Source organism: Chrysemys picta, chromosome 12, assembly GCF_011386835.1.
Source record: "Chrysemys picta bellii isolate R12L10 chromosome 12, ASM1138683v2, whole genome shotgun sequence".
NCBI classification, from domain to species: Eukaryota; Metazoa; Chordata; order Testudines; family Emydidae; genus Chrysemys; species Chrysemys picta.
Window position 1 is genome coordinate 21,238,279 of NC_088802.1, and position 22,383 is coordinate 21,260,661.

Below are 22,383 nucleotides of genomic sequence, written 5' to 3' on the forward strand. Positions count from 1 at the left end.
TCTTCTAGCCGCCACTGGGGAAGTGGTACAGTCAGGGCAGTGGATTTGGAGACTGCCAGGGATGGTTTGTCCTCTGGGACTTTGATACCCTGAAAGGGAGAAACACACCTAGTGACCTAGCCGAACGGCCAAGTCATGAAAAGGGAGCACACTGAGTCCCAGAGAATGAGAGAAGAGAGGAGTTGTCAAACCTGGAAAGAACTAATCCCCGGAACAACCAGGAGGAGGCGCCCTAGCAGTGAGTGACCTTGTGACACATCCATATAGGAGTATTGTGGGGCAAACAGCCTAACTAGGTTAAAGACAGAACTTGATAAATATATGATCAGGCTTTTATGAAAAGATTGCCTGTGGTAGCAGGGACTGAACTTGATGAGGTCCCTTCCTGTCCCCTGTTCCTGTGAAAATCCCATCCTGAATCATTATATAATGAATATTTTGACAGTTTCCCAAAAGTCTTAGTCAATGTATGAGATCAGTGCAGTTACACCAGTGTAAATCAGAAATAATGCTGTGATGAGTCAGGCTGTACATCTCACCTGTCAGATCTTCATCTGCTGTAAAAATCACTTCACTGAAGTCAATGGGGATATTACATTTGAGTGAAAGTGAGATCGGAATCAAACCATTCATATGCTTGCGTCATACTATTAACCACATCTGGTCGAAAAAAATGGAATTTACACATCATGGGAAATGGTGAGATTTTGACATTTCATTTCACCTCAAATTGGAACAAAAATGCAAAAATCTAGGAATTTTTCACAAAGCACAATATTCTGAAAATATTTCTCTTCAACCTCATCAACCCATTTTATTTTGATAAGGGCAGAAAATTTTGTTTTAATTAGGGCAAATCGTTTAATTTTTATGAGGTTGAATAATCTTGTTTCACGTTATCGTTTTGAATATTATATTATATTATATTATATTATATTATATTATATTACTGCAGAAATGTTTTGATAATTTCTCATTGAATATTTAAATGAAATTGATATGTTCCCATATAAAATGTTTTGATTTTGTTAAAACAGCATTTTGCCATAGAAAACTGTTCTGTTGGGGGGGGGGGAAATTCTGAATTTAAGCTCCCAGGCTCACCTTGAAGCTGTTGTGTAGGTTTCCTTTAAGGAAGAAGACTAAGAGATGAGCTATGGAGTGATGATTTCATGATATGGTGGGGTTTTTTTGTTTGTTTGTTTTCTTATTACTGAAGAGGACATTTTCATAACCTTTGTCTGTAGTTAGGCACCAAACTCCTGCTCACTATCAGTGTAAATGCTGGCTAAAGATTATACTTCACTTTCTATTGGCTACTCCACATGTAGGATAACAACCTACTATTGCTATCAGCTAATCGTGCCACTTCTTAATTCAGTAATTGATATGTGTGTAAATACCCTTGTGTTAGTGCACCATTACTCTCGCCACTGAATGGAAGAAATACATCTCTTAGTATCTTGGTCATAATATATCTTTGCTATATCAGATTCAAGCAAAGTTTCTCACCATATGCTTTCAGCAGTCTTACTGACCAAATTCTCTAGGTCAGGACCACATCGCCCAGAATCTAATGAAGGCTTCCTTTGATGCTTCAGGTGAAGAGAATGTGGTGGGCAGGGAGAGAGAGAGGGGTGCCTATGGATGTTTGTCCCTCCTTTTTATAGTGTCAGCCCCCCTCTTGAAAAACATGTCCTGCTGAGATTCAGGAGACAAAGAGTCTATGTAGAAGGATGTTTTTTCCACCTGTTTGAACTTCCTTTGTCTCCCCTTCCTGCTTGATGACTCTGTTTACTGCTTAAATGCAAAGTAAGCAGAGCACACCTTCCTTTGTCTAGGACTGACCTGTTTGTCAACTTCTGTTTGGGTAGGGCTGTGGGTTGGAATATGTTGATAACATCATACAGGTAAATCTATAACTTCACATACAATGTTCCCACATATATTTTATCAGGATGATAATGACCAGCAAATTATGAGTTTTGAAATGATATCTTACAGGGCATACTTTGTACAGAGATTTTTACAGTAGTGTGTAGGGTGTGGACACACGGGTCCATTCTGTCACAACAACATTATGTAGTGTTGTGAGGATTAATTGATTAATGTCTGTAATGTGATAGACATTAATAAATGGATACTACAGCGATAGCTAACATGGAGAAGCTGGAATGAGCTCATGTTTTGCATACAATTAAATCTGCATTTTAAAAAAAGCAACAGCCTGGGAGATATATATATATTTACAGGGAAAACACAAGAAACCCTTTCACTAAAAAAGTTTCTAAATACAATTTTTTGACTAGTAGAAGGATGCATTTCAGGAATTGTCTGAAATAAAAGGTCTTGAATTCCTGTCCTGCCTATGTTACTGAGGGTCCTCAGTTATCATTACACTTTATACCCACAAATGAATTTTGCCCTACAATGCTCCTATAAAATCAGTCAATATCATTCCCCCAAATTTGATTTACAGATGAGGAAACTGCAGATCAGAGACGTGGTCAATTTCCCACAAGACATAAGTAGGTTTGGAAGGATCTTTTTTTATCAGTAAATGTGGATAAACGTAGATTTCCATCAATAATAATTGAAATGTACAAATAGGCACAGTTAGAAAAATGCTGATTCAGAACTTATTAGAGTCCCACTTTAATGTGTATAAAGCATGCTGTAATGCCAGCATTAAATAGTTATTGTCTGACCCCTCCTCCCCTCCCTTATGTGAACAGTGAATGTTTAAATCAATAAAAAATGAAAAAAAAAAGATTAAAAATAAGCATCAATGTTATCTGTCAAAATTATAACAAAAAATAAAAATGGATTCTGCCAAGCCTAGACATCAGGATGAAATCTTTTATAAGAATTCAAACTGGGATGTTCACAAGAGTTTAAGATATTAATGCATCCAGATACCATTGTATTTTGCTGTGAAATTGGATACCTATTGTTCCTAGGCTACTTTGAAAAATCTCAGCCTTAATGCCATTTACTTCCATGTCCAGATATAATCTAGTAAATCACACTGTCTACAAACTAAGAAGTTATCTATCTATCTAGCTAGCTGTTGGTAGTTGTAATGTGTTAATAATTTTACCTGTCCATACTGTATAAGAAAGAAAGAAAGCATTGACTTTAGAACAAGATTCTTACCTACATCTGGAACCAGGAGTTCTTCCTTCACTGACTCCAATTAATTTAGGGATGGTTGGGTTGAGGAATATTTCAGGTTTCCTTAGGTACCCTGGAGACACAACCTCCAAACCCTCCCTGGTTTCTCCTTTAGCATTGCATTATTCCTAAACCTTATTCAGTAAGGAACGGGAATATGATGGAGTAAGATGTATCCACTCTTTGTGCCCCTATGTAGGGGCTACCCAAATCTTAACTCTGAGTACCTGAGAATGAAGGGCTTTTGTTGCTCTTGGATGTTTATCTTTGGGCAAAAGGAAGGATAATTAGCACCTGCAGTGCTGAGTGCTGCCTATGAGCACCCTCAGCTCCCATTGACTACTGGCTTTGGGTGTATTGAGAAATTTGCAGTTCTCATCCATGTCAATAGCAGTAGTTTGTTCAATGTGGATCCCTTACATTGGCTCTAAACCATTGCTACGCCATCTGTCTCCAAAGAGTTATGTACTCTTGATTCACACTAGTGCAAATGAGAGGAGGATAACCCTCATTTGTTTACAGTGTCATTACTCAGTTTCACACTAGAATGATTGAAAGGTGAATCAACCCCATTGACCAATGGAATTACCCCTGATTTACACTGGGATGAGTGAGAAGATAATCAGCCCCATTGGTTTCAATGGAATTACTTCTCATCTATTCCAGTGTAATTGAGGTCAATATCAGGGCCTCAGAACTTACTCGGGCAAAACTCCCATTAAAATCAATGCGGTAAATCCTAAACGAATTACTCTGTTTTTTATTTGCAGCCCTTATAACGCATTGGCTGCCTGTGTCAATCTTCCTCTATAGCCCTGAGCTATAGAGAGAATTCTAGAGAGGTCAGGAGGTCTGCTAATGCTATCAGTTAATGACACTACTTCTTTAACTAGACAAATTCAAGCTGGAAATAAGGCCTAAATTGTTAACGATGAGCATAATTAACCATTGGAACAATTTGCCAAGGGTCATGGTGGATTTTCTATCACTGACAATTTTGAAATCAAGATTGGACTTTTTCTAAAAGATCTGCTCTAGGAATTATGTTGGGGACATTCTCTGGCCTGTGTTAAACAGGAGGTCAGACTAGATGATCACAGTGTTCCCTTCTGGCCTTAGAATCTATGAATCTATGAACTAGAATGGTAGAAGTAAGAACATAAGAATGGCCATACTGGGTCAGAACAATGGTCCATTTAGACACATATCCTGTCAATGCCAGATTCTTCAGAGGGAATGAAGAGAACAAGGCAATTTTGAGTGAGCCATCCCCTGTCTTCCAGTCCCAACTTTTGGCAGTTGGAGGTTTAGGGACAGCCAGAGCTTGGAGTTGTGTCACTGACCATCTGGCTAATAGCCTTTGATGAACCTATCTTCCATGAACTTATCCAATTCTTTTTTTAAACAAGTTATATTACTGGCCTTTACAACATCCTATGGTTATGAGTTCCACAGACTGATTGCATTCTATGGAAAAGTACTTCCTTTTGTTTGTTTAAACCCACAACCTATTAATGACAAGTTTCAGAGTAGCAGCCGCGTTAGTCTGTATCTGCAAAAAGAACAGGAGTACTTGTGGCACCTTAGAGACTAACAAATTTTTTTGAGCATAAGCTTTCGTGGGCCACAAAAGCTTATGCTGAAATAAATTTGTTAGTCTCTAAGGTACCACAAGTACTCCTGTTCTTTTTACAACCTATTAACTTAATTGAGTGACCCCTAGTTCTTCTGTTATGTGAAGGGGTAAATCAGACTTCCTTACTCAATTTCTCCATACCATTCGTGATTTTATATACCTCTATCATACCCGCCCTTAGTCATCTCTTTTCTAAATTGAACAGTTCCAGTCTTTTTAATCTCTCCTTGTATGGAAACTGTTCCATACCCCTAATTATTTTTGTTGCCCTTCTCTGCACCTTTTCTGATTCTAATATATATTTTTTTGACATGAGGCAATCAGAACTTACCATGGATTTATATAGTAGCATTATGATATCTTCTGTCTTATCATCTATCCTTTTTCTAATGGTTTCTAACATTCTGTTGGCTTTTTTGACTGATACTGCACACTGAGTGGATATTTTATTGGAACTATCCACAATGACTTCAAGATCCCTTTCTTGAGTGGAAACAGCTAATGTAGACCCCATCATTTTGGAAATATAGGTGGGATTATTTTTTTCCAGCGTGCATTACTTTGCATTTATCAACACTGAATTTCATTTGACATTTTGTCTCCCAGTCACCCAGTTTAATGAAATCCCTTTGCAGTCAGCTTTGGATTTAACAATCTTGGGTTCTTTTGTATCATCTTCAAGTTTTGCAATCTCACTGTAGATTACATGACTAAAAATAAGAACACCATATCGCCCATTGGCAAAAACTTTTCACAAACAATCATTCCATATCTGACCTTTCAGTTCTGATCCTCAAAGGAAAGCTGCACAGCACCTTCAAAAGACAAGCCGGGGAGCATCAATTCTTAACTTTGCTAGACACTAAAAATCATAATCTTAATAAAGACACTGGATTTATGGCTTATTACAACAATTTGCAACACACTAACCCCCCGTATTTGTCCTATTACTGCAGACGTGTTAATGGGACACTTCACCTTGAATAGTCCCTTTGAATGTGTGTTAACTATTTAAACTAAAGAATCTGTTGCACCTTGTATTTAGCTGTGACACTCTGAGCACCTTTTCCAGATCTGAACAAGTGCTCTGTGTAGCTCGAAAGTTTGTCTGTCATCAACAGAAATTCATCCACTACAAAATATTACCTCACTCACCTTGTCTTTCTAATATCCTGGAACAGCTACAACAACACTGCAAGAAACAATCAAAGATATCAAATTTAGCTCTGCAGTCAGCTTAAAACTGGGATCAACATAGTGGGGAAAAATGTATCTCTTAGATGTATCTCTGGTGCCCAACACCTTGGTATCTAAGTACCTTGATCGCTACCTGATCTACTGCCCATATGGATTTTGTAGTGGGTCGGCTGCCAGTAGTGTAGCTAGGAGGGTGCAGGGGAAGCAGCCGCTTCCCCTCAGCACATTTTCCAAAAATGGGGCTTTAGTTAGGAGTTACCATGGCGCCAGCAGGTGGGCCCCACACTCCGCTCTGAAGCTTGGCCTGCTGGGCCAGCGCTGGGCTCCTGCAGGCAAGGGGGGGTGGTACAGCCAGAGGAGCCATGGGCTGGGGCACTCCTGGAGGAGCCATGGGGAGGGGGCGCGGCGCGGCCGGAGGAGCCAGTCAAGGGGGGGGGAGTGTGGAGTGGCTGGAGGAGGAGCCAAGAGGGCGTGGCCAGAGGAGGAGCCAAGGGGGGTGCCTTTTTAATGTTTGCTCCCCCTGCTCTTAGAACCTGGCTACACCACTGGCGGTTGCTCCACTTCAGCAGAACAGGGGTTAAAAGCAGCCCTGGAGATGGAGTAAGAGTGAGAGCAGTTGAGGGAGTAGCTGACCACAGGTGTCGCCAGCTCAGTTAGGGCCTAGCTGGCCCTGATAAGAGGGCTGGGAGGCCAGGAGCTGAAAGGAGACTCATTCCAGCTCTGGAGTGAGAAAGGCCTATCTCCCTGGTAGCGCAGGGTACCAAAAGCAGAGCAGTGCTGGGAAGCTGCAGCCTGGCAACTCCCCAGGCTGAGGCCTTGGTAAAGGCCTAAGCAGGTAGTGGGGCTGCAGAGGTGCAGCCTGGGGATAGGCAGAGGCTGCTGGTCCAACCCCCTTGCTAATGATGAGTGGCCAATTACAGACTGCAGTCTGCCCCAGAGAAAGGGGGCTAGATGATGACTGGCAGTAGCCACTGAGGCAAGGTGGGCATAGGGGGAGGGGGTTCCCCTGGGAAGGGAGCCCCAGAGGGAAAGGGGCGCTGGGGTCTGGGAGGGATACAGGGGCCTGTAGCAGATGAGACACCGGCCAGCAGGAGGCGCTCTGGGGCTGGAAAAGAGCTAATTCCTGGACTGACCTGCAGGAGGCTTTGTGGTGGGGAGTCAGCGATCTGCTACAACTTTTATTATAATAATGTTATTGAGCTATAACTTGTATCAATTTATCCCTTCAAAATTAAGCACTGCTCAGTAGTGAACAATGAAAGGATGTTACTATTAATGGGTCCCACTGGGCATTATTAAAAAGTCTTTGCTATGATCATGAAAAAGAGTTTCAACTTCAAACAGGCTGCAGAGAGGATTGTAAAAATTCAGTGGGCAGATTTGGTGTAGCACCATTGGAATTGACAGAATTACATTCAGGGTGAATTTGGCCCATTTCATTCAATGCCTAGAGATGGGAGGTGCTTAAGGACTTCTCAGTGGTGGTTAAGGCTAATATCAAATTAATGTTAAATTATAGCAACTAAAGGAGACCTTGCAGGATAGACCAAACAGGAGGAACAAAACTTGCTGGGCCATATCTTCAGCTGGTGTAAATTGGCATTGCCTCACGCAAATCGTTAGAACTATGTTATTTTTCACCAGCTGGGGATCCGGTCCCATTATGTGCAGCAGAATTGCTGCATGACTTCATTCTCACAAGAGGAATATCCTCCAACACTCATCCCCCTTGGATCCCAGAATAGCAAGTGATGGAAATGTCTTTGGGGCCAAGGCAATTTTTCCTCAGTAGAAACAAAACAGCTATTAACTCCAAAGGGTAACAAGGGGAATCCAGCTAGTTCTGTGTAAACATCAGGGGGCCAGATTTGTTCCTGGATGAACTCCACTCTAGGTAGTGGAATTACACCATGGGTAAGTATGGTCTACATGCTATTAGCAAAACCATCAGAACAATTATGTGCTGCACAGCTCAGGGATGCAGATCGTTTTTAAGTCTATGTCACACTAGTTAAAATATGCCATTTCGGGTCCTAGTGACCAGTTCTGGGTGCTAACTGAGGATCCTGTTATGAACCCCTTGGTCACATTAGTGAATAGTTGCACACAGGAATAATTCCACTGAAGTCAATGAAGCTATTACTGCTCTACAGCCAAAATGCTTCTGAAATAAATGTAGTGAAACTTTACTAATTTTGGGTCACTGAGAACAAAAATGATGCTTAAAATAGTTGATTGGCTCTAGTTTTCAAGATATGCTATTGGGTCAGTATATACGACCCTTGACTTGGGAATGGCGGAGGATAAGTGAGTTATAAAGGGAAGGGATCTCAATTTAAACCAGAAATGACTAAAATACATCTTTGACTTGATCTATGAATAAATCTATGACTGGGTTTGGACAGTACTTGCTTTTTAGGCAAAACAATGAATGATGCAATCAGAAGCTGGTATTGTGTCATACATGATATGAATTGCATCATGTTATTCCTAGAAGTCATGGATGATGCAATCATAACAAAGCTTACATCACTCTGCTGAGCAAACTTCCCTAGATCAGCTCTAGAAATCATATAGTGCCGTGCTCTCTTATATGTCAGTGTTTGATTTTGCAAAGGGACACATTTCTGTTTAGCCAAAGTGAGCAGAGATGCCTCGTACTTGTGTGAACAGTGCAGATAACTTCTGCTATGTTTGTGGTAAAGTGACTTTTGCATCACAAAAGTGCAGTATAACCACTATGGTTAAGAAAGCCTATCACTTTTATTTTGGCTGCAAAATTGGAGATCAGGACAAGAGGTGGGCCCCACACATACGCTGCAACACTTGTGCAACAAATCTTCGCCAGTGATTGAACAGGAAAAGGAAATCTATGCCTTTTGCAGTGCCAATGATTTGGAGAGAGCCAACAGATCATACCAGCAATTGTTACTTCTGCATGGTGCCTCCAGTTGGGAAAGGTGTGTCAAAGAAGAAAAAGTGGACTGTGCATTATCCAAACATTCCATCAGCTATACGCCCAGTACCCCACGGAGAAGGACTGCAGGCCCCTGATGAACCAGAATCATTCTCACTTGAGTCAGATGAGGAAGAGGAAGAGGATGAAACTTCTGGACCTGAACCATCAATGTCACAGGACCCACATTTTCTCCCATCCTCCTCCTCTGAACCACACCTCATAACACAAGGTGAACTGAATGACCTTGTCAGGGATTTGGAACTACCCAAGAGTAAGGCAGAGCTGTTGGGCTCCAGACTACAGCAGTGGAATCTTAGGTTTTCCATGTTCCGTGACTGTCAAAAGGATCTTGTCCCATTCTTCTTCATGGAAGGTGATCTTGTAGCATGCAACAACATCGATGGTGTGATGGCAGCCCTCAACATCGTTCACGATCCAGATGAGTGGAGACTGTTCATTGATTCATCGAAGACGAGTCTTAAAGCTGTTTTACTGCATTATGGCAATGTTTTGCCATAAATTCTAGTTGGTCATGCAGTCCATATGAAGGAAACCTATGACAATATGAAACAACTTTTGAGGTGTATAAATGATGACCAACATCAGTGGCAGCTTTGTGGCGATTTGAAGGTTGTTGCTCTCTTGCTTGGTCTGCAGACTGGATACACAAAGTACTGCTGTTTTCTCTGCGAATGGGATAGTCGTGCAAGAGATTCCCACTACATCAAGAAAGATTGGCCACTCCGACAGTCATTGGAGCCTGGAAGGAAAAGTGTTCGGCATCCACCACTTATTGAATCAAGGAAGATTTTGTTACCACCCTTACACATCAAGCTGGGTCTGATGAAGAACTTTGTCAAGGCCATTGACAAAACACAAGCAGCTTTCAAGTACCTCCATGGAAAATTTCCAAGGTTAAGTGAAGCTAAGATAAAGGAAGGTGTCTTTGTTGGTCCTCAGATTCGTGAACTTCTTCGAGATGATGCATTTGACCATGCACTGCGTGGCAAGGAAAAGACGGCATGGAAAGCCTTCCAGTTAGTGGCAATAAATTTTCTCGGAAACAACAAGGCAGACAACTACAGGTTGTTGGTGGAAAACCTCCTCAAGGGATACAAAAGCCTTGGTTGCAACATGTCACTAAGGATACATTGTTTGCACTCTCATCTAGATTTTTTTTCCACCGAACTGCGGAGCAGTGAGCGACGAGCATGGTGAGCGATTTCACTAGGACATTGCAACAATGGAGAAACGCTATCAGGGCAAATGGATCCCATCAATGCTTGCAGACTATTGCTGGACAGTGACAAGAGATGCTCCATTTAATGAATACAAGAGACAAGCCAAGAAGTGCCGATTAGACACTGAATAGGACTAAACTATGTACATAATAGTTTTTTGCCTTTTGTTTCATAATTAAATTTATTTATATAACCCTTTTGCTGATTTTGAAAGTGTTACATAAACAGGACAGGTGAAATATTATCATGTAAAGCAACCATAAACACATGAAAAGACCTAGGTTTACAATTTATGATTAAAACTCTACTATCTACACAATATACATGGACATAAAATGTAAAAACTTAAATATCTTAGAAACAGTAGCCAATCAGTTGTTTTAATTGTCATATTTGAATTCAGCACATCAAAATACATAATAAATAGCACATTTTATCTCTGAAGCAGATGACTTCTCAAACATTGTAGACCAGTGTTAGTGACAGTAATTGTTTACCAGTACGAGTGAAGGATTCACCATGTTGCCTTTACTTAGCACTCCAACATCTGAGAATTTAAAGGCCCAATTCTTCCTTCCTTACTCACATGGAGTAGTACCTTACTCTGTGACTAGGCCCACTGATTTCAATTGGTCTACTCAAATTTTTTTGACCAGCTCAATTTATGATTTGAAGAGGCACAATTAGGGCTGTAAATTAACCGCAGTTAACTCAAGCACTCTACACTTTGTATTCTGTGTTGTAATATATTTGAAAATGTTTAAAAACATCCAAAAATATGTATAATAAATTTGAATTGGTATTCTATTATTTAACAGTGTGATTAAAACTGTGATTAATCGCAAATCATTTTTTTAATCTTGCAATTATTTTTTTTAATTGTTTGACAGCCCTAGTCACAATCTTCCTTGTGGGTTTGTCCTTGTTCCAAGGGGGATCAACTCCGTGCCAAGTCTATACCTGATACAATATACTTCCCTTGGAGTGATGGAATAGCTGTGGTAGCCAGATCCTACCACTTACCCATGGGACATATGCAATGTAGCAGCCCCACTGAGGTTGTGTTCTCTTTACTCCATGACCTGAAGTGAACATCCCCCTTTCTCCCTTACACTACTGTATAATCATGACACAAGCTGGCCTAGGGAAAGGGCCTCTTGGCTCCAATAGGACATTTTCCAGAGTAAAGTTATGCTAAAAAACCCTATCTTAGAATAATCTTATAACCCCAACCATCCTTTCAGAAATGGAGGCTGAGATTTTCCAAGCTCTGTAAGGGATTTGGTTTCCCAGTTCCTATTAGCTCAGTCACAGTATCCTTACTTTATTTTATTTTTAGAGGATCTCAATGGTGCTCAGAGGAATTCCCCCTGAAGGGCAGAGAGAATCCACAAAATTGTGCTGGAGTAGCTCCTTTAACATCAGTGGAGTGACTCTGGATTTACCTTGATGTAACTGAGGTCAGGATCTGTGTTGCAGGGTAGACACACCCAGTCAATCTTTGGAGTGGAGCGGGGCTGTGGCATCCCACAGTCGATGTCTAGGGGTCAGCCCTTAGGCTTCTACAGTGTGACCTAAAGGCTAGAGTCACTATCTCTGTCCTGAGAGTCAGACAGTACAGCCCAATGGCCAGAGTCAATAGCACTGCCCAGGGACTGAGGCAGTACAGCCCAATGGCCAGTCAGTAGCACTGCGTGGGAGTTTGGGGTAGTAAGGCCCAATAACCGTAGTCAGCAGCACTTCCCAAGGGTTTTGGGCAGTAAGGCCCAATGGCCGGAGTCAGTAGCACTGCTCGAGGGTTCGGGGAAATAAGGCATAAGAGCCAGCATTGGAGGGCCACCACCAAGGGGGCAACAGCGGGGATAGGGGGACCCGGACCCTACCTACTCCACCAGTTCCCAGCCCAGGGCCCAGTCAGTGGCGAGTGGGTTCACCACTGGGTCAGCGAGGATTCTACCACAACACGCTAACTCGGCCTAGGAGTTGGGGCTAATCTCCTTCCCTGGGCTACTTCCTACCCCATCTCCTGTGGTGGCAGTCCATGGTTCAGCAGGGTCTTCTGGTCCCTCAGCATGGGCAGCTCCTGGGTGGGCAGCCATAGACTCTGGGGCTCCTCCCAGGTTCTCTGGGTCTGTGGTTCTCACAGTCGCAGGCTGAGATGACTCCGGGGCTGGAACCTCCACCAGGCTTCCTTCGTCCTCGACGGTCAGCCTAGAATGAACTGGGCTGCTCCCTTTTGTGCAATGGCAGCAGTTGGAGTATGCCCGACTTCCTCCGTCCATAATGTGGGATTAGCTGAATCTCTAGTGCGGGGTAGACACACCCCATCACAATCTGCGTCACTGAATGGTGCATTTCTAACTTAGAAAAATAGAAAAACCTCCATAAATGTAGAAGAAAATCTTGGTGCCTGAGTATAGGGTTTTTTGTTTTTTTTTTGAGTTAATCTCCTGAGCATCCCTTTCACTCTTTGTTCCTCAGTCTGTAGATGATGGGGTTTAGCATAGGGTCATGATGCTCCACATCAGAGCCATAAGTTTTTCATTTGGTGAGTGGCTTAATCTGGCTTTCATGTACATGGTGTAGGCCGTCCCATAGAAAAGAGTCACCTCCAATAAGTGTGAAGAGAAGCTGGAGAAAGTTTTCTGCCCACCCTCAGTTGATGGCATCTTCAGGATGGTCGAGATGATACGAGCATAGGACACAAGGATGAGCATGAACGGCAGCAGGACAAAGAAGAGGACAACCAGGAGAATTGTGATTTCAATTCTATGGGTGTCCCCGTAGGCCATTTCCATCACTGGGGGAACATCACATAAGAAATGGGTGATTTCATTAGAGCTGCGGAAGGGTAAGGTGAATATGATCGCAATGTGACCCATTAACACCATGAGGCTGATGACCCAGGAAGCAGCCACAAGCCCCACATAGGCCCTCCTGTTCGTAAGGACTGGGTAAGGCAATGGGTGGCATATAGTAACATATCAATCATAGGCCATCACAGCAAGGAGGTACACTCCAGCCCCCTTAGGAAGAGGAGGAAATATGTCTGTGTAAAACAGCTGAGGAAGGAGATGGTTTTATCCTCAGAGGGGATTGGCCAGTATCTTGGGCAGGGTGACCAAGGTGTAAGAGATCTCCAGGAAGGACAAGTTCCTGAGAAAGAAATACATGGGAGTGCAAAGGGCAGTGTCGGCCATAGTGATGAGGATGATCATCAGAAGATTCCCAGTCAGAGGAATGAGATAACTAGATAGAAAAACCACAAATAGCACACAGCTCAACTCAGGGTGGTTGGCAAATCTCAAGAGGATGAAATGGGTCACCAAGATGTGATTCCCTGTGGTCATTCTTGTAATAGACTCTGTCCTGAGGGAAAAAATAGCTAAATAAAGACGTGAGGCTGCATAACCTGTGGGTTTCCAATTCTTTTCAATGATCCAGGGTAAAGAAGGTAGATCGTGAACACTGTTTAGCCTAGAAATTGTTCTACCTCAAATTTCATCCCCTGCACCTCTTACCTGCAGGTAGCATCAGACCAAATCCTGGTGTCTTTACTCATACTGAATGATATTTTCCTCCAACAGTAAGGAATACATGAGAAAGGAATCAAATTGTTTGAATTTACCAATGAACCCTCCAGGCCGAAGATTTGTTTCTTACAGCACATTTTCTCTTCTCTAACATCTATTGCTCTGTGATATGACCATCTGTCTGGAAACTAAAGTGAAGCTGCATATTCCTAAACTCATGAGTCCATAGATTTTAAGTCCAGAAAAATCATTATTATCATCTAGTCTGACCTCCTGTATAACAGGCCATTTACTTTTACCCAGAAATAGCTGCATCAAGCCCATAACTTCTGGATGAGCTAGCTCACATCACTTTGAAAGACATCCATTCTTGAATTAAAAACTCGAGGTCATAGAGAATCCATAAGGAAGTTGTTCCAAGAGTTAAATGCCCTCCATTATTAAAATTTTATGTCTTATTTACAGGTTGAACTTTTATTATTTCACCTTCCAGCCATTAGATTTTGTTATAACTTTATCTGCTAGATTAAAGAGACCTGTAGCATCAGATATATCTTCTCCCCCTGTACACCGAGTAGACTTGTAGACTATGATCAAGTCACATTTTGATAAACTCAATAGAATGAGCAGCTTAAGACTTTCTTCAAAATATGGTCTCTTCCTTGCTCCTTTTGCATGGGCTAGTGACTGCAACTGTGGGCTTCTCAATGAGATGCTAACTTCTGTCTGGTGAAAAAATCAGTCCACTGAAGAGAATGTAGGTCCAATGGTGTAAATCAGGAGTATTCAAGGTAGCAGAGTAATAGCAGTGTTCATCTGGAGTAACTGTACTAATGTCTATGAAGATACAAAAAATTTACACTGCTGTAGCAGTGTAACTCAGAACAGAATTTGGCACACCAAGAATGTTCCTTTTCACTTCAACAGGAAAGGAACTTGGCACTAGAATTGTCCATAGCCCTCTTGAAATGCAGATCTGCCTCACCTTCTTCTGGAGCATGTGGACTGGCCTCTTTGAGGATAAATGTCTGTGTGCAGAATGAGCAGATTTTTTTTTTAATTCAGTGCCCCCTTGTGACCTTGTCAGGATTGCCCACCACATTCTGAACTCTGGGGTACAGATGTGGGAACCCGCATGGAAGACCCCTCAAGTTTATATTTTACCAACTTAGGTTAAAACTTCCCCAAGGCACAAATACCTTTCCTTGTCCTTGGATGGTATTGCTGACACCACCAAGTGATTTACACAAAAATTCAGGGAAGGGTCACTTGGAATCCCTAACCCCCCAAAATATCCTCCCAAGCCCCTTCACCCCCTTTCCGGGAGAGGCTTGAGAATAATATCCCAATCAATTGCCTTAGCAATATGAGCACAGACCAGACCCTTTGTCTTCAGGACACTGAAATCAATCAGGTTCTTAAAAGAAGAACTTTATTTATAAAGAAAAAAAAATAAAAGAATCACACCTGCAAAATCAGGATGGAAGGTACTTTATGGGGTAATAAAAACATTTAAAACACAGAGGATTCCCCTCTGGGCTCAGCTTCAAAGTTACAAAAATATGAATAAAACTACCTCTGTAGCATAGGAAAATTCACAAGCGAAAACAAAAGATAACCTAACGCATTTCCTTGCCCTATTTACAATTTTTGTGGTTTTAGATGGATTATTCCACATATATTTTCAAGAGATGTACCTACTTGGTTTCTCCCTCTGTCTGGAGAGGGAACAACAAAAGAGAACAACAAACAAACCTCCCCCAACCCCAGATTTGAAAGTATCTTCTTTTCTCATTGGTCCTTCTGGTCAGGTGCCAATTAGGCTATTTGAACTACTTAAACCCTTACAGGTAAGGAAGTGGCTACCCTTCCCTGTATTTTCATGACAGACCTCATCAGCATGTCAAACTATGAACCAAGCACACAATACAAAGTAACATGGATGTGCTTCTTGGTATGTTATACAGATGGTTAGTCTATCTCTCCATACATCATCTCTGTCTGTCTGTCTCTCTCTCTTGTTTATCAGCATGTATCTTAGCATTCACAAGAAAGGGAACAGAACTAGATGTAATTGGCCTAGGGGGTTTCTAGTCAAATATTATTTGGGGTCTGAGGGGTTTACAGGGAAAGAGGCAACCCAGGTGTCTCTTGACTGCTGTAGGGAGGAGCTATCCTGCATGATGAACTGAACCCCACAATCCATATGGGCAAAGTGGGGTATGCAGAATCATACAAAGTGTTCCAGTGGAAGAAGAGAGGGGATGAGCACTGGCTGTCTCCTCCCTAGTACCTAGTACAGACATTCACACCTATGTAAGATGAGTATAAGAGAGGAAAAATTCTACACCTACTTTGAATCAGACAGATTCTGCACTCACGGGAATAAATCAGGAGTTACTCCACTGAAATAAATGAGGTTACATCAGTGTAAAACTGGTGGTTTCCTGATGTGCCAGTTTTCAACCTTTATTGGTTGGTGGAGATCTTTTGCTAGAAACATTTTTAGATGAAAATGAGCAAAATGTCTGCTGTCAGCGATTTTGCGGGGATTTTTATAATGAAAAATATATTAAAGCACAAAACCCAATACATTTTGGTCAAAGAGCATGGAGACATTTGAAGAAAAAATTGTTGAAAATAAATACTTTTTTTGTTTTTTGTCAAGGTTTAGCACAGGTATAAAAAATTTCCCAACTGGCTCTGTTCACAATGACTACTGCCATACTCCACATGAAGCCCCTTTGGACCAGACAGTTAGTGGAAATAAAAGTGTATGCATTAACTTCACTGGGACTACAATGATTTACTCCACCTGGGTATCTGACTCAGCCAGTCAATGTGGTAGAATCTTACCCTAAGAGTATCAAGGAAACTTGGTCTCAATCACACTTCATTACGGAAGTGAATGGAGTTCCTGCTGGATTTGCAAGCAGAGTTTGGTTTGCTGTGATAAAGCCATTTTGATCAGGGGAATTATGACTGACAAGACTCTTCTCTTCCTCCCTCTGTTTCCTTCTAAATTCTTTCTTTGTTTCTTCCATCAGTGACAGATGAGGGCAGAGGTTGTGTTAGTGGTGTGTTTGAATATTCTGCACTAGATTTTCAGCTGTTGCACACTGGCCTAACTTCAGTCACTATAATAGAGCTACACTAATTTACACCAACTGGGGATTGAGTCCTCTGACTCCAGTAAGTCTGTGGCTGATTTATACCATCTCGGGATCTGGGTCATTGCCTCCAATGAAGCAACACTGATTTCTACCAGTTCAGGTTCTGGTCCCAAATGGGGTATATGGTTTAAGTCTCCTCTTTTACAATAATGTATATCATTAGAAACTCCAGAGGAGTCATTGGAGTTATACTGGTCAAAAACTGGAGGATGCACAAAGATAATTTGGCTCCTGATTAGGACTAGCTGAAAACTTTTTTTTGATGGAAAATAAAGTTTTTTGTCTAAATTAAAATGTAACCTTTCTTGTAGCAAGCTGATCCCAAAGGGTGGTGGAGTTCCTTATTCCTCCCTCTTTATGGGCTTAGTGACCCACCTTAGGACCAGTGATGTCTGGGTTATTTGTGCTGGATACCGCCTCTTAGTGACTGGGTACATAAACTAATATACATCCCCTATGACATCTAGGACATTACAGAAAATCAAGGACTAACAGATAAGGATAAGCAATGATGTATTCCTGGGAAGGAAATGATAAGATTAAGAAGGAAAAGAAGGCAGGAAAGAAGGACAAATGAAACAAAACGAAAATAACAACATGAAAACAGTGGGATGAATAACTGATTTTTCTGTTCACTGGCAATTCCATTTTTTAAAATCGGTTTGTGTCAAAAGTTTGAAGACTATTTCATTCAACCAAAAAAAAAAGTATTGTATTGTATTTTTGGGCATCTTTTCACATAAAAGCAAAGGAAATGAAGGGCTAGATTCACAAAATGGATAGAGCATGCCAAGTGCTTAATTTTTATCCCAATGGTTAGCGCACCCACCTGAGCTATGAGAGACTTGTGTTCATTTCCCCCTCTGCCCGATGGGGACCAGGGATTTGAATTTGGTGATCTTAGAAGAATGACCTAGCCACTGGTCTACAGGATACGCTACTGTGGAGCCTGTTGTGACTATTAGGCTATAAAGCGCACCCCTATTGTGACTTCAAATGTTAAAAAGTATGTGAAAGTTCATAAGATGTTACAATAACTATGGAAAACTGTGTATGTTATAAACAGGTGAAAGAGAATGAGACAGAGAAACTGGATTAGTCTAAACCAAAAAGGCCATGTTGATATAATCGAAGAACTGTTGAAATTATGTTTGTTAAAAACAGAAAATGTGGAGCCAGAAGTTCATAGACCAAAACTGGTGGACAAAATAATGAGGGGGGGGGGTGAACTATGCCACCCATTCCCCCCCTGTGGGGGTTTCCAGCTTGTCTCGTCTCATCTCATCTTGACTCATCTAAAAGACTTTCTTCCTGAGAGGAAGGCCGGTTGGTCTTGTTCTTGTTTAAAGAACTTGGTTCTCATCTGTGAGTGCTGAAAGTCAGCACATTATCATGACATCCAGTCTCCAGCCCGCCAGTGTGGATATGTAATTACCAGCACCACAAAGGCATATAAGATCCTGTATTATGTTCCCTTCCCTTGAGTTCTTTTCTGCCCACTGTTTCTTTCCTCCTATCCTGTCTCATTCTCTTGGCTTGTAATTGAATCCTGAAGTCAATCATATTGCATCTATCCAAACCTGCCTGGTCTAAAGAGAAAGGATCCAACCAGATGATGGCCCAGACCCGTAACTAACCAGGGTCCAAGCATCAGGTGTCCTGGTCAGCTTGCCAGTCAAAGCACCCACTAGTAACTAACCAGAGGTCCAGGGTTCCAAAAACATCAACAAAAGCCATATTTTACCCATCTTTTCTATCCCATCTCTCCTCCACCTTGTGTCTGTCTGTTTGTTAAGAATAGGATAAGGGAATGCCATTCCCATCAGGACTGAGAGTAAAATTAACCTTTTCCTTTTTATCAAAGAAAGGTTGTTCTGAAAATAAGGAACTCTGATATTTTGACTTCATAAGGAGAGAGACTTTGATCAGGTTTGACCAAGTTTGTTTTGCATAATCACTCAACCACAGTTTTAATATGAAGGCTAGTAATAATTTCTTGTTCTTTCTCATATTTAATCAATAAACTTTCAATTTGAATGAATGCTTTTGGGTGTTTGCCATGTAATGAAGTAAAACCAAGGCTTCTATTTAAAAATAACCCAGAATCTGCCTATTACTGTTTAATGTTGGACAGTGAAAGAATTTATAAACACGGTTAGCTCTTTGGGCCTTTATGTTCAATATCCATAAAACAGGGCCTTTCAATCTCTCATGTTGATGCTGTTCCAAAATGTATAAATAAATAAAGAGCCCTCAAAGCAGGGACATGGACTTGACTTGACTTTCCCAGCTCCCAAGCTTAACCACCAGGCAATAGCATCCCCATCACCCAATGACTATTCAAGTATTTTGTCAAATTCACGACTAGTTTCAGGTTGACTGAAGCTTCATGTTTTGGCAAATAAACTATTTGTACCCCCAAAATTGCCCAGCTCTAATAATCAATTAAATTACTAACCAATGCAACACCAATACTTAAACATTCCCTCCCTTAATTACTTAGAAGACTCAACCTATTTTATTGTTACAATAATGCACCTGAAGTATCCCCACAGCCTTTAGCTGTTGAACTTCCATCTGCATCAAAGAGCTAAAGCCTGTGGGAAGACTTTCGAGTGCATTCTTGTTACTACTGTCCCTCCAGATTTACCCCAGTGTATCTCCTAGAGATGGACAGGAATCTGACAACAAAACTTTCTGTCAGAAGATGCCTATTTGTTAAAACCAAAACTGTTTTCAGGGAAGGGGTAGTTTTGACAGAACTCCTGATTCAAACAAACTTGAAAGAAAAGTTTTTAAAATGTCAGAATGTCCCATTTTGACATTTTTTAAATGAAAACTTAATTTTCTGCTTTAAAAATACTTCTTCTTCTTTTTATTTAGAAACTTTAGTTAATCCATACAAAAATAACAGTTACAAACATAAAAAATGTCAATATCAAAATATTTTTTTGAAGTTATCAAAATGAAATGTTTCAACTAACACAATCAATTTTATTTTTATTATTATTTAGTAGTAGTAGTAGTAGTTCACAAAATTTTTGAGGTTTCAACTTTTCATTCTGTTTCAGGATGGATTTTTTTTTTTAATTTCAAATAATTTTGCGGGATGGGAAAAGCATTTCCTACCCTGCTCTAGTAACTACATTAACTTTGGTGGTACTGTATTACTCCAGAATTAAACTCATATTCATATGATCAGAAGCTGAACCTAAATGAGTTTCATTGCTGAAGAGAAAGAATTGAGCCAGACATATTTACAATAAATCAATTTATGTAATACTGCTGCAAAAAAAGTGAACACCATTCTCGGATGTATTAGGAAGAGTATTGTAAGCAAGACGCAAGAATTAATTATTCCATTCTACTCAGCACTGATAAGGCCTTAGCTGGAGTATTGTGTCCAATTCTGGGCACCGCATGTCAAGAAAGATGTGGACAAATTGGAGAAAGTCCAGAGGAAAGCAACAAAAATGATTAAAAGTCTAGAAAACACAGCCTGAAAGAAAAGATTGAAAAAACTGTGTTTGATTAGTCTGGAGAAGAGAAGATGGAGTGGGGACATGATAACAGTCTTCAACTATGTAAAAAGTTGTTATAAAGAGGAGGGTGATAAATTGTTTTCCTTAATCACTGAGGACAAAACAAGAAGTAATGGCGTAAATTGTAGCAAGGGAGATTTAGGTTGGACATTAGGAAAAACATCCTAACTGTAAGAGTAGTTAGGCACTGGAACAAATTATCTAGGGAGGTTGTGGACTCTCTGTCATGGTGAGGTAAGGGGGTTGAGAACAGGTTAGACAAACATGTGTCAGGGATAATCTAGAGAATACTTAATCCGGCCCCAGTGCAGGAGACTGGACTGGATGTCCTGTCAATGTCCATTCCAGGCCGACATTTCTATAATTCAAGAAAACCTTTTTCTCCCCATGATTCTCCAGAAGGCACCCTTCACCTCCTTGTTCCTCAGACTATAGATAATGGGGTTTAGCATGGGTGTGAGGACCGTGTAGGACAGAGAGAGAAACTTGTCTGTGTCTGGTGAGTAGGAGGAATTAGGCTTCAGATACATAATGGCACCAGAGCCATAGAACAGCATCACCACCATGAGGTGCGAGGAGCAGGTGGAAAAGGACTTCCTCCTGCCCACCCGTGAGGGAATCTTCAAGATGGTGGAGATTATGCTGATGTAGGACATGAGGATTAGCACAAAGGGGAAGGAGACAAAGAACAGAGCCACCATGAAGACAGCAATTTCATTGCGGGAGGTGTCTCCACAGGCCAGCTTCAGCAGTGGAGGGATGTCACAGAAGAAATGATTTATCTCATGGGATCTGCAGAAGGGTAGGGTGAATACCACGCTGGTGTGACTGAAGGACAAGAGGAGACCAGTGAGCCAGCATCCAGCAGCCAGTCCAGTGGACACCTTCCTGTTCATAACCACAGAGTAATGCAGAGGCTTGCATATTGCAACATAGCGATCGTAGGCCATAGACACTAGGAGAAAACACTCTGACCCACCAAGGAAAAAAGAGAAATAGGTTTGCACCGCACAGCCAATGAAAGAGATGGTCTTATCTTCCGAGAGGAGGTTGGCCAACATTTTAGGGATGGTAACTGATGTGTAGCAGATCTCCAGGAAGGAGAGGTTCCTGAGGAAGAAGTACATGGGGGTGTGAAGGGCAGGGTCAGCCAATGTGAGGAGAATGATGAGGAGATTTCCAGTCATGGTGATCAAGTAGCTCAATAAAAACACAGAGAATAGCAAGTGTTGCAGTCTGGGAAAGGTGGAAAATCCCAGAAGAATGAATTTGGTCTGTACTGTGTGGTTTCCTCCTGCCATTCCTTTCCCATACTCCATCCTGCAGAAAAAGGGAGGAAACAACCCCAATAGGGCAAAGGGTTAAAAAATACTGATCTGAATTCTGGTTCGGATTTTAAACATTCCAGAGTTTGAATCCTTGGTTTTGATTCAGGTTCTTCCTGACTCCCCTTTACTACTAACTAGGTAAGGAACTGTGCATTCTTTTAATTGGCCCAGATACTCAACTAGTGTGAAAGCAATTGAATGAGGCCAGACTGCCAGCTGGCTGATGTACAGCAACTGGTCATCTCTCTCATTCACTCAAAAGGAGCTACAGCCGATTTACATCAGCAGCAGATCTGGCCCCATTGACTCCAATGGATCTGTGGCTGACTTACACCAGCTGGGGATCTGACCCATTGATTCCAGTGGAGAGATGGCTGGTTTTGCACCAGGTGAGGACTTGGCTTATTGATTCCAATTTACACCGACTGAGGAGATGACCATCTGTTCCTTTTATGTCTTGTAAAGGTCCTGGGACAATTTATGCTATGAGGATATTATAGTTATTAATATTGTATTATAATGAAATCAACACCAATAGCAATAACAATAACAATATTTAATAATAATAATAATTAATAATAGTAAATTTTAACCTCTCAT

General features: G+C 41.3%; 2 protein-coding genes and 1 pseudogene across 2 annotated transcripts in view; 1 reads left to right on the forward strand and 2 right to left on the reverse strand.

The window, feature by feature from the left end:
• The window catches only part of LOC101944097 (olfactory receptor 14A16-like), a 114,779-nt gene that overhangs the window by 13,028 nt on the left and 79,368 nt on the right, over nucleotides 1–22,383 (forward strand). The gene's annotated exons all lie outside the window — the stretch shown is intronic.
• LOC135974537 (olfactory receptor 10A7-like) lies at nucleotides 12,419–13,557 on the reverse strand (annotated as a pseudogene).
• Nucleotides 20,821–21,774, reverse strand: LOC135974739 (olfactory receptor 10A2-like). The gene has a single exon (XM_065563256.1). The coding sequence runs from the start codon at nucleotides 21,772–21,774 to the stop codon at nucleotides 20,821–20,823; it is 954 nt and encodes a 317-aa protein (XP_065419328.1).